Raw genomic sequence first — 12,777 nt, 5'->3', positions numbered from 1 at the left:
CTGGTTGTTCTACCTTGGGCCACTTTTGCATTGGACTAACCAGTTTCATAGCATGAACATCCCCAAAACCTAATGTTTTTGAGACGCTCTGACCCAGTCATCTAGCCTTTACAATTTAGTCAAATGCTGTTCAGATCCTTACACTTTGACCATTTTTCCTGCTTCTAACACATCCTCTTTGAGATTGAACCCATTGAAAATATTGTTAATATGCTGCCTAATATGTGTCTATAACAAGATAACTAATGTATTTATTTTTACAAATTTGCCAGTAGTTTTATTATTACAGCTAATTGTTGTATGATGTAGCATTAGGATTTTCTTTCAAGTTCAAGTTTATTTCTATAGCACTATTCACAATGGGCATTGTCTTAAAGCAGCTTTACAGAACTTCAAGAATTAAAGTGAATTATGTGTATTTATCCCTGATGAGCAAGTCTGGGGCGACTGTGGCAAGGAAAAATTTGCTAGACGAATGAGGATGAAAACCTTGAGAGGAACCATACTCAAAAGGGGAACCCATCATCATTTGGTTGATATTATGGATGTGATTATAAATCTTAAAACAACACAAAACACTGAGAGTAAAAACTACCATGAGTAATTTGTCTTACGTTTCGGAATGTTCATAGGGTTTAGGCTGCCCAGGAGGTATCTTACTGTAAGGCCATCCCCCACCTCCCGTGCAAGCCAACGGTTGCAGGCAAAGAAAAGGCGAAGGTGTGGCCTGTTCATGTCCAGCAATGTGACTCGATCCAGATACCATCTGGCATTCATTCCTGTGTTGTCATGTTCAATCCTGAAAAATAGGAAATGCTTTTACAAAATGTGCTATACCATGTGTGTACTGTATGTGTCTGTGTCTGTGTCTGTAAATGTGTACCTGAGTTTTTTTATGGGCCCAACATTGTGCGTTTTAATCCGGAACACATCAGTTTTGTTCTTTTCAAAAGCCACCCTGCTCCTGTCATGGAAATTGAGAAATTTATAAGACAGATAAAAAGAAAAAGAGTGACCTGGTTGTGATGGCGTTGAAAAACAATTTGAATTACAAATCATTAACTCTGAATTACAAATATGTCTTCAACCAGTGGCCAAATTAAAAGAACATTGCAGTGCCTTCCAACATAATCTTTATTTACCACATCTGTAGCATGTTGGTGAATAATCTTGTTTGCTCAAAATTCATTAAAGGTTGATCTAAAGGCAGTTCTTGAAAATCTTAATGTAACAAAATCTAATCAAAACTAAAATGTTATTACTTGGAAACGGCACAATTTTAGCAACCTAAATGAATGAAGAAATGAATGAATGAATGAATGAATGAATGAATGTATGAATTGAGGCAGATATAAATTTTATGCAAGCTAAACTAAAACAATACAGTTAAAAGTAAAGGCTTTTATTGGAACTAAATTGTTTTAGCAAGGTTGGGTTCCAAAGATAAAAGCATAATTTAGCAAAACTATATTAGTTTATGAAAGTTGTAATAAGAAATCTACAATTAAGTCCATGAAGGTTGATACATAAATGCATAAATGTCTCTCACATAGTTAAATGTTTATTTTTTGTTCTATTCTCAGTACAGACATTTTTTTTAAAATACTTTTGTTTGTGGTAATCACCGATACATTACAGATGTGGGATATTAGGTTGAAAAACACTTAAATTAAGTCACACATATTGCAGCACCTGGACAATTAAAGGTTAATTTGCTTGCAGCTCTTCCCACACACGCAAACTATAATCTACATTCATTACAATGATCACACTCAACATTCAACACTGGCAAACTTTGGAAATGATGCAATTTAGGCAGTTGGAGAAGTTCTGCTAAATTTCATCTTAATTCCAAAATGTTGCATTCTGACCATCAAATTAAGGTCAATCAATGTCCAGAAGAAAGCCAAGCTGATTTACACCCTACTTTTTTAACCTATGGTTTTATTGATATAAAGTATATTTATCAGTCATTATGCAACATAAGAGAAATTGTGACCTGAGCAAGGAAACACTCTCAGATTAATCAATATGTGCTTAATATTCTGACTTATTGATTAATGCATGAAGAGTTTCAAGAGTCTCATTATAGCATGCACATAAATTCTACACACACACAAAAGTGCATGTAGAAAATTTATCACACATGCAGACTTAGTTAGCTTTTAATTTTTTGAGACTAGAAGTAGATTCATATAACCGTCCTATCTCGCTGTGAATAAAAATAGGATGTCATTTGATCTACTTCTCCTTCTTATTACTTACGAGTATACATTGTAATGCTGTCAATTTGATTGACTGCTTGGTTTTAATACTGTATGTGTTGCTTTTTTGTATTTTGTGTTGAAGGGTATGTAGGAATTTGATAGAAAGTCATGATAAAAGCACCCAGAATCAGAACCACCCGTGCTCTTAAATACAAATACTTTTTCAAATGCACTGCCACACACACTGTATATAACTGTAAAGTTATTGAGTGGCCCTTTTTAATTAGGAAATACCTCCTTTCAGTGCTGAGAAAACAGAAAGAAAGGCAAAATTACACATTTAATCAATACTCATGTTCATCTTTACCTTTTCCTAGTTTATGTAACATGTTAAGCATGTCTAATTGTCAAAAGTATATTCTACTGGAATGTATACATTTGCCTGGATAGAAAACCCTGGACTTTCCAGTCCAGCCCTTGATGACACCTAAAACATTGATTAAAGCATTGTTTACCTGTGTACACAAAAATGCAGTCTGGTTGGATTTACACATTTATCTTTTTGACATACATTGGTAATGTAATTGACAATAAAATTGCCCAAACCAACCGTTAAAATACATTTATTTGGATAGCATTCAACTCAGTTTTTAAACACAAAATCAGTATTACTCTGGTTTATTCTCTATTAAAATAGAATAGAATATGATCATATAAAGTACCTTAATACATACATCGTTAATTAATGGCTGATTTCCTCAAAATCTTCAAAAGGTAAGTGAACTCACTTGCTGGCAAGGAGAACCTTTGGTGTTACACCATACTCTCCATGCAAGGTGACAAAAACATTAGCATCGGTGCCTGCTCCTTTCACATCACCTGTTACTGTCACCACCTCATACACTATAAAAGAGAAAATATTAAATTTAGTTTATGTTGACTAAAAAATTTTACAAAATAACATTGTCAGCTCTCAATTTTTCATGTGTCATCGACCCAATAAGAATTTAAATGCTTTTAAAAGGGATGAAAAACTGATTTTACCAAGGTGACTGATTGCTGTCCTTAGGGGCTGAAATATGAGATATAACTCAAGTGTCATCCATGCCAGAAATAGCATACATGTACGCTCCCTAAAGAACTATGTGGCCTATAAAAATGGCTGCTTTAGATGACAACACCCAGTACTAACAGAGACACATATGTTTTTAATGTTATCATGCACACCTGTTCACAGCTCACAGTATAATTGGACTTCCAAACCTTACTCACTTTGTATTGGCTCTGTCCCTGTCACTGCCAAGCCTAGTACTTGTACCTTGTTTTTATTCTTGTTTGCGTTTCACATTTTGCCTTAGACTTTGATTACTTTATGTTGTTTGCTCCATCTGACCTCAGCTCTCTCAGCACCACCTGACCACATAACCTTTGCCAGCAAACAAGACACTACCGCCTTCCGCCTTCATCACATACCCATGATGCTTGTAGAAATATACCTGTGATCCAGCAGGATGTAATGATTCTTCCTCCAATGCTCTCTCTTATGGGCAAATGGGTATTTTTAAAAAGCACCAAGCTCACCTAGTTTGTATTGCGATATGGTCTCAAGAGGCCAAGCACATGGCTTCTTACGAGCGTTACCTGCGCCTACCCTGGTGCCACAGTGGGATTATAAGCATGTCACCACATCCTGATTCCACATGATAAGTCACTCCAAAATACTCTTTCACCAAAGTTTAAACTCCACATTTAGATCATACACTCAGAGAATGTCTGTTGTATTTCAGCATTGATTTATCTGGCACATCTGAAAACTTCATTGATGACTCTACTTCTATAAAGCTTCTGCAACTCCTCAGACTCAGGCCTAAATTGAAATCCCCTCAGATTAGTATGATTGTCTAAGCAATTGTTTTCAGCATAGCAAAGACCAGTGGCTTAATATGTTGCTGGTCCTATAACTGTGTTTGGGATCTGATGACTGGAACCATTTACCCTTTGCCTGCCAAAGAAACAAAGGCCAATGAATACACTGCGGAAGTCGTCCAGCATGGATACATTCAGCTGTCAACATTACAAGCATCGGTAGGTTACATCTTGACAATAAGTATATACTACTGAGGGCTCAACCAAGTTATAGTGAAAGATTTTTATCCTCTACCTTAATCCTCTCTGTATGGCAAGCAAATATCTTCATTAAATGCTAACTGGTGAAGTACACTGGGACAGATTTGAGAAGTAGATGAATAATGATTTTCACACCACTACTGGCAAATACTGTTCAATAAATTATGAACTACATGACATGCTGGGGAAGTTTATCATTATTCACATTTAATTCACAAGTAAACATACACCATTCATGTTGATGAGTGCATTCTTCCACAGTCACACTTTTATTTGGGGGGAGACATTACATGTGCCACTGACCGAAAAATCAAGAGTGCCACAGAAGTGAGAATGCCCACGTCCTGCCTAAGATACAAGTGACCTTATATGCTCCAAGATATCCACAGGTTTATTTCCTCATGCTCCGCTTGTGCTTAAGCCAAACTACCTCAGACCTTACCAGTTCCTGTTACACATGTCTCAAACACATAGTCACATCAGGCTTTTGATTACATCACCAGTTTCTCCGAGTCCCCACACCTTTTCTTTTATCTGGTATGCCGTTAACTGTCACAACATATATTGTTGACCACAATGGACATTAGCATCACTGCAGGTTGTAGAAAACTAGCACAATTCTAATTCGGCCCATCCAAAATTCTAAGACATAACAATTTATTACAGAACCTTTACAAAACCTCCCATGTCACAGGTTAACACCAGACCAGACCACAACTCCCCCACCATGAGGAAAAGTGATGTTAAAATACTGTTTTCACTTCTGGATATAATCAAGTGTGGAGCAAGAACACAATCCCTCTTGCTCTTCAGTGTTAATCTGTAAGGGCAAAATAGGTGAAACTAAAAGGCTGTAACTTAACCGAGGCAGCCAGGCAGAAGAACGATTCAGTCACCTTTGTGTTAAGGCTTTCCCTTATGGATATCACTAAGGGTTGGTTTCAGGTCAAATTGTTTTGAATCAGGTCCTAAAACCAAAACCTTTTTTTATACAGAAAGTGAGTTAAAATCATTTAAATCTTTAACACTATTTGATAATAAGTACTGCTATAAATCTGATTGTATCTTTCCTTTTTATATTAAGCATATGCGTTTTGTTAATATACACTAATATTCTGTGAAAACCAATTTGAATCAAAAGACTTAACAAAGACTTCAGTATAATCTCATTTAAAAAACTAACAAATTATTAACCTTATTCTTTGTTCCGCATGGAATCATATGTCTACTCCCAATTTTCTCAAAGATTAAATTTTGCCATATTATATTCTAATACCCCAGTTCTACACATTTGGAACTTGGAATGCACCGGTAGAGCTGTTAAATGGGAAGAAATGGCCGAATGTGTGAAAAAAACAAAAAAACAAAGAAACTTTAAGTGATTTGAGAGTTCAATCAAATATTTGTTTGAGTCTGAGGGTCTGAGTTTTACTCTGGGCTTGTCTAACCTAAGATACAATATGTGGGCATATATGCTTTTTAAACATCCTATTCCATGTTTAGTCCCCATTTGCTGTTAAATTATCCTCTACTCTGCTGGGAAAATGGACATTAGTACAGTCAGGTATGGATGTAGGGTGAGGAGGCTTGTGGGGCAGTCAGCGTTTTAATTTATCCAAAAGGTGTTTAACAGTGTTGAGGTCACAGCTCTATAGCAGGTCACTTAAAATCTTCCACTCCAATCCATATCTTCTTGGAGGTTGCTTTGTGCTCAGAGGCATTGTCATGCTGGTCTCCTAGTTTAAGTGAAGCGAAAATTTTATGATACCGCATCTGATGACATCCTATATAGTTGTGCGCCTCCAAATTAGTGGTAACGTTTTTTGCTTTTATTTAAAACATTTATTCTCCAAATAAAATTAAATAATATAAATAAAATAGTTTCATAACCCAGCCTCTGTTGTTTCCTGGTTATATTAAATGTGTTCTTAATTGCTATGCCTGACAATTTTCTTCTGCTTGAATAGACCGATTAGGGCATTGTGTTTCAGCCCATAGAAAGGTGGCAGGCTATTGAACTCCAAAGCTGGCCACTTGCCAGCTTCTCCTAGTTCCACCCTGCTTCTGTTATCACAAATAAGAAAATATTAGTTTGCCAATCAGAGCATGATCTTGGGCACTATCCTAGACTACCACGTCATTATATTGGGTGCTTTCCCACAACTGTAAAGCTGGGAACACATACATTTGTATAAAATATTTATGCGGTAAGATTACAATTTCCCTCTATTGGAACATTTTCCTACATGACAATACCCTGTACCAAAAGTGAGGCCCATAAAGCCATAGTTGTTGTGGAAAAACTCAGTGGCCTGCACTGTGTCAGCCAGGATTTCAAGCACACTGAACACCTTGATCAATGGGAACAAAAACTGCACCTGTTCTTGGTGGTATAGTGTATACAATTTCATTACAAGCCATCTTATCTAAAATTCTCATTATTATCTTAATAAATAAACAAAAGTTATATTAGATGCTAATTAAAGATGGCTTATGGGATCCATGATTAATCAGGATGGCATTTTAGGTGCAAGTTTCTGAAAACAAGCTTAAGAAAATAACAACCAATCAGATAGAAGTCTTACTGGAAAATAGGCTACTGGAAACAACAGTTAAAATTCCATTATAGATTATTACTTTGACTTTGCTTTATATACACACAGAATTATACCAGAAAAATCCCCCAGGTAATACCATGTGCATTAATAACATTCCTGTATGTCTGAGCAAACAAAAAAAATAAAATCTGTTAGTACCTTTTTTCTTATAGTATTCATCTTCATACCCATCTGAGTCCTCTGTTTGATAATTCACAATTTCCTGCTGGTAGATCTCAGAGTAGTCCAACTGCTTGTTCTTTTTCTTTCCTTTCCTCCCTTTCTTCTCATCATCGCTTTCTGAACCCTTCTTCTTCTTTTTATCCTTTTTCTTTTTGTTTTTATTCTCCTCTTCCTCTTCTGTCTCTTCCTCCTGGACTTCCTCGTCTTCCTCAGCCTCCTCCACAGACTTCTTCTTCTTTTTCCCGTCTTTACTCTTTCTTTCCATGTTGTCCTCTTCCTCGCCTTCTACAGCTTCTGCTGCCACCTCACTTTCTGTCTCTTTCTTTTATTTTTCTTCTTCTTTTTCTTTTACTTTATTCACCTCCTCACCATCTTCCACTGCTGAAGGTTTCTCTTTTTTCTGCTTTTCTTTTTTGACTGGTTCATTGTTGTTTTGCTCATCACCATCCTCATCTCCATTTAATGCTTCAGCATCCTTCTTTACGTCTTCCTCTCCTTTGTTTTTCTTTTTCGTCTTTATCTTCTCATATGTTCTACCCTTTTTCTGCACTTTATCACTCCTCTCCTCCCCCTTGTCTGCTGAGCTTTTGGATCTTTTCTGTTTCTTTTCACTGTCTGGTTCATCTTGGCTGGCAGCAGTCCCACTCTTTCCTTTCACCTTTGGCTTCTTCTCTTCAGTTCCATCATCCCTTTCTTCAGTTTCGGACCTTTTTTTCACTCTTACAGGCATCTTTTATTCATCTAGCAGCATGAAGAGTGTTTCCTCGTCTGTTTCAGTGGTGTTGGGTGACGCCGCCTGACCCCAGGTGCAAAGGTGCAGCTGGAACTCAGCCTCAGTACGGAGCTTGTTACTGATCTTGCAGTGTGGTGTGGAGTTCCTGAATAATTACTGGATGGGTAATAGGTCACATGACCTTGTAGCCATCAAATTATTTGCTATAGCCCCAAGACACTCCTCTATCATATACATATAAAATTATTATTTTTTACTTTTTGTTTGGTCTTCATGAAGACAATGCTATTCTTTTCTCAAAATCTCATACAAAATAAATTACATTTTTATTGTATGCATATAAGAATGAATAAATATTCTGTATAAGTGTATGCTGACGTAAAGAGCATACACTTCATCAGAATGTCTCGTTTCTGAATAATCTTTTCTTTTCATTCTATGTTTATGCTACACATTATTATCATAATGTCAGCCAAAAGCACCTGTTATTTCTACATAAATGTGTTACAACATGGGGTGAGCTAGTGAAAATTGAGAGGCATGTAGAGATAGAGGGGGGGGATAGAAAGAGACAGAGTATGTGTGTGTAAAGGGAGGAGAGGGGATGGGCTTAAAATTTTTCATTATTCAGTAGGCATGGATAGCTTTACTGAAACACACACACACATTGAGTCCAGTCAGATCAAATCAATATGTATTTTTTTATATGATTATAAGGGGCACTGTGAAAGAAAAATTCAATGATTTGCAAAGCTCATAAACCCATTTTTATTTCCAATAGAACATAGAAAGCATATCAACTGTTAAAATAAATAAATAAATAGGTTTTAATGAAAGAAAGTCCTAATGTCCCATAATTCCCAAATTTAAAATGAATGTTAGCAGGATGTATGTAATATATACATCATGTGAGGCACAATATGTATAGAAAAAGAGTTCTGAATATATATATATATATATATATATATATATATATATATATATATATATATATATATATATATATATATATATATATACTGAAAATTTACAATAAATAGTATGTACATTGTATATAACTGTACAAAAGCTATACACAGTGTTTAAAGGAATAAATACACATAATTTACCTATATAAAAAGAAAACATTTCCATATTTTTTACATACTGTAAACCTGCTTCGAGACAGTTGTGAAAAGCACTATAGAAATAAACTTAAAACTTCAGTGTTTATACAGTGTTCTAACAGTGCTGGTTTGGGTGTGTATGTTCCTGTATCTCTTTCTTGATGGAAGGGGGTTAAACAGTTTTTGACTGGGATGTGAAGTCATTGATCAGGAATGGGCAGTATTTATGATACATATATTTCAAATATAAAATAAGGTTTTATCATTTGTACTTGATAGGGTTGATGAAACTGGCTTCCTATTCCTATCGAAATACTTTCTATTTATGTAGTTTTAAAAATCTGTCAAATATTTTGTAAGTTTACATGATGACATCATAAAAATGTCTCTGATTGGTTCCTACCAGAAGTTTGCCCATACTTGTTTAGATAAGAACAGAAAATGTATCCATATGGAAAAAGGTGATCAAGGTAAGAAACATGCAGGCTGCCAGCTTCCAAATAGGTGTCAAGTATTTGATAACTGAATTTTTGATTGCTAAATATTTTGTTCCTTTATTGAAGTAGCTGTTTAGTATGATCATGATTTTGCATACCATTGCATTAATGACTGCTTGACACAAAATATATTATTATATATATGATTATTAATCAAATGATTAGTTAGAAACGAATTGCTATAAATACGGGTGCATCAGTACATTTACAGTACAGTAAAGTTGCCTTCTTATGAATGGCTAGTTTGACATTGAGTCAGTGTTGCTGATGCAAAGGAGGTCCTTTGTTACCAAACACCAAGTAACTAAATTATATACAATTATGGGTCGTTCGCAAACTGCTAAACATTTAACTGTTGGTTACTTCAAAATTAAACTTCATCTGGGAGATCACAGGGAAATGTACCTGAATATTTGATCTGTCAACTAACCCAGCCATTAGGGTTGCACAAGCCAGTGCACTCTTAGTGCTGGTCCCAAGCCTGGATAAATGGGGAGGGTTGCATTAGGAAGGGCATCCAGCGTAAAACATGTGCCAAATCAAATATGCAGATCACGAAAGAGAATTTCATACCAAATCGGTGGAGGTTTCATACAGGTATCATTAGCCAACAGGGTGCCGGTGGAAATTGGGCTACTGTTGGCCGAAGGAGGAGAAGGAGAGGAGGAAGACATCTACAGAGACAGCAGGAAAAAGAGAAGTGGAGGAGAGTGGAGGTTAGGGTTGGTACTTTAAATGTTGGTACTATGACTGGTAAAGGGAGAGAGGTAGCTGATATGATGGAGAGGAGAATGGTAGATATATTATTTTTCAGGAGACAAAGTGGAAAGGGAGTAAGGTCAGATACATTGGAGGTGTTCTTTCATGGTTCATATAAGGGATGATCTTGAAGGAAGAGCACAGTAAAAGTGTAGTGGAGGTGAAGAGAGTTTCAGATAGGGTGATAAACGTGAAGCTGGAAGTTGAAGGCATGATGATAATTGTCATCAGTGCTTATGCTCCACAAGTCGGTTGTAAGATGGAAGAGAAGGAAAAATTCTGGAGTGAGTTAGATGGAGTGGTAGAAGGGGTACCTAGAAATTAAATTGCTGATTGGGGCAGATTTAAATGGGCATGTAGGTGAAGGGAACAGAGGTGATGAGGAGGTGATGGGTAGGTATGGCTTTAAGGAGAGGAATATGGAAGGGCAGATGGTGGTAGATTTTGCTAAAAGGATCGAAATTGCAGTGGTGAACACTTATTTTAGGAAGAAGGAGGATCATAGGGTGACGTATAAGAGTGGAGGAAGGTGCACACAGGTGGACTATGTTCTATGTAGGAGATGCAACCTGAAGGAGATTGGAGACTGTAAGGTGTTGACAATGAACAGTAGCTAGACAACATCGGATGGTGGTCTGTAGGATGGTTTTGGAGGTGAAGAAGAAGAGAAGAGTGAAGACTAAAAGAAAAATAAGATGGTGGAAACTGAAGGAGGAATACTGTAGTGTAAAAAAGCATAAGGAGAAAGAGGTTGGAAAAACAGAATTGGGATCAACAGAGTGATGAGAAAAGTAGGCAGGAGTACAAGGAGATGCTGCAGCAGGATGTGGCGAAAGCCAAGGAAAAGGTATATGAGGAGCTGTATGAGAAGTTGAACACTAAGGAAGGAGAAAAGGATTTATACCGATTGGCCAGGCAGAGGAACCGAGCTGGGAAGGATGTGCTGCAAGCTAGAGCAATAAAGGATGGCGATTGAAATGTGTTGACTAGTGAGGAGAGTGTGTTAAGAAGATGAGCGAGGAAAATGAGATAGAGAAAAGGTTGGATGGTGTGGAGATGGTGAAGCAGGAAGTGGATAGGATTAGTAAGGAGGAAGTGAGAGCAGCGATTAAGAGGATGAAGAGTGGAAAGTCGGTTGGACCAGATGACATAAAAGCAGGGAGATGTTTAGAAAAGATGGCAGTAAAGTTTTTTCAAGATTGTTTAACAGGATTTTGGAAGGTAAGAAGATGCATGAGGAATGGAGAAGGAGTGTGCTGGTACCGATCTTTAAGAATAAGGGAGATGTGCAGTCCTGCAGTAACTACAGGGAAATGATGTTGATCAGTCACATCATGAAGTTATGGGAAAGAGTAGTGGAGAGAAGAGGTGACCATCTGTGAGCAACAGTATGGTTTTATGCCGAGGAAGAGCACCACAGACGCATTATTTGCTTTGAGAATGTTGATGGAGAAGTATAGAGAAGGTAAGAAGGATTGTTGCATTGTTTGGTTAGATAAGATGGCAATTACAAGCATCTTATGGTTATCCAGTGTTTAGATTCACCCCTGCTGATCTCCATGAGTAATGAGAAACACTTCTCTTTTCTTTCGTGAGGACTACCGTGAAATGCCATGTGCACACCCCTGGGAGCTTTGATGTTAGCCCTGTAGAACATGAAGTAGGTCTATAATGAAAGCTGTCACAGATTTGAGTTAGTTCTAGGTGGATAGAGTTGGAACTGGGCTTTTTGCTCAAGGTTGTTCTTTTCTTTTGGCTGATGTAGCTTATCTGCACAATGTGAATTAAGTGACTTTAAGAAGAAGGTCCTGAGAGCCAAATGGACTATCTTCAATTGCAGCTGGTTAAAATTTTTTAAACTTCATATTTGAAAAAAAAAAAAAAGATATCTGATCTGAGTGGAAACACATTATTCCCCAGTCTAAAAATCAGATATCCATGGCTATTACCTTTTTTTTTTCAGAGCGCAACTCTAAAGAAGAAGAAAAGTTTACCACTGGTATGGTCTCAGCTCCTGAATCATTGAAATAATGCATGCCAGCCTACAGATCTCTTGTTCTCAGGCTAGGTTCTCCCACAGGACCAACACACAGCACTCTTCATTCTGTGTCTTCACTGTCAGACATTGCTGTGTCTGAGTCAGGGTTTTTTTTTTTTTTTGTCAGATTTCGGACAGAAAACCACATTAGTTTAACTGGGTTTTGGAATGGAATTATTTTAAAATTGATGCCTCTTAATTAGCTTTTCTTGGTTTGCAGACTTCGTAGTCAAATGGATTGTTGTTTTTTTTACTCTGTAACAATAAATAAAGAGAAATTGGATTTCATTTTAAATAATAATATAAAAATGATTTATGATTATTACTGAAGTACTGTAACCGGAGTTATTTGTCAATTCTGGGAAAGTACTGAACCATTTTACCATATGTACCTGAGTGACCTTTTGGTTTCTGATCATCCACCACACCTGCTGTAATAATAAATGCAAGTTTGTTGAAGGTATCTAGAATAGGAAAACTACAGAAGATGGGCAAAACATACTCCTACCTAATGTGTTGTAATTTCTGAC

At 36.7% G+C, this 12,777-nt stretch overlaps 1 protein-coding gene across 1 annotated transcript in view; it reads right to left on the bottom strand.

Moving 5' to 3' along the window:
- LOC124397943 (lipoxygenase homology domain-containing protein 1-like) overlaps positions 1–7,844 on the bottom strand; it is a 44,497-nt gene extending 36,653 nt beyond the window's left edge. Inside the window, 5 exon segments of the mRNA XM_046867845.1 lie at positions 615–799; positions 884–964; positions 2,502–2,513; positions 2,996–3,110; positions 7,091–7,844. Of these exon segments, the coding sequence (XP_046723801.1) occupies positions 615–799; positions 884–964; positions 2,502–2,513; positions 2,996–3,110; positions 7,091–7,844 (1,147 nt within the window).
- Between the last annotated feature and the right edge of the window lie 4,933 nt (positions 7,845–12,777).

The sequence above is a fragment of the Silurus meridionalis genome, chromosome 15 (assembly GCF_014805685.1).
Source record: "Silurus meridionalis isolate SWU-2019-XX chromosome 15, ASM1480568v1, whole genome shotgun sequence".
NCBI classification, from domain to species: domain Eukaryota; kingdom Metazoa; phylum Chordata; class Actinopteri; order Siluriformes; family Siluridae; genus Silurus; species Silurus meridionalis.
Note: the sequence above shows the minus strand (reverse complement) of the source record. Positions and strands in the feature narration are given on the sequence as shown.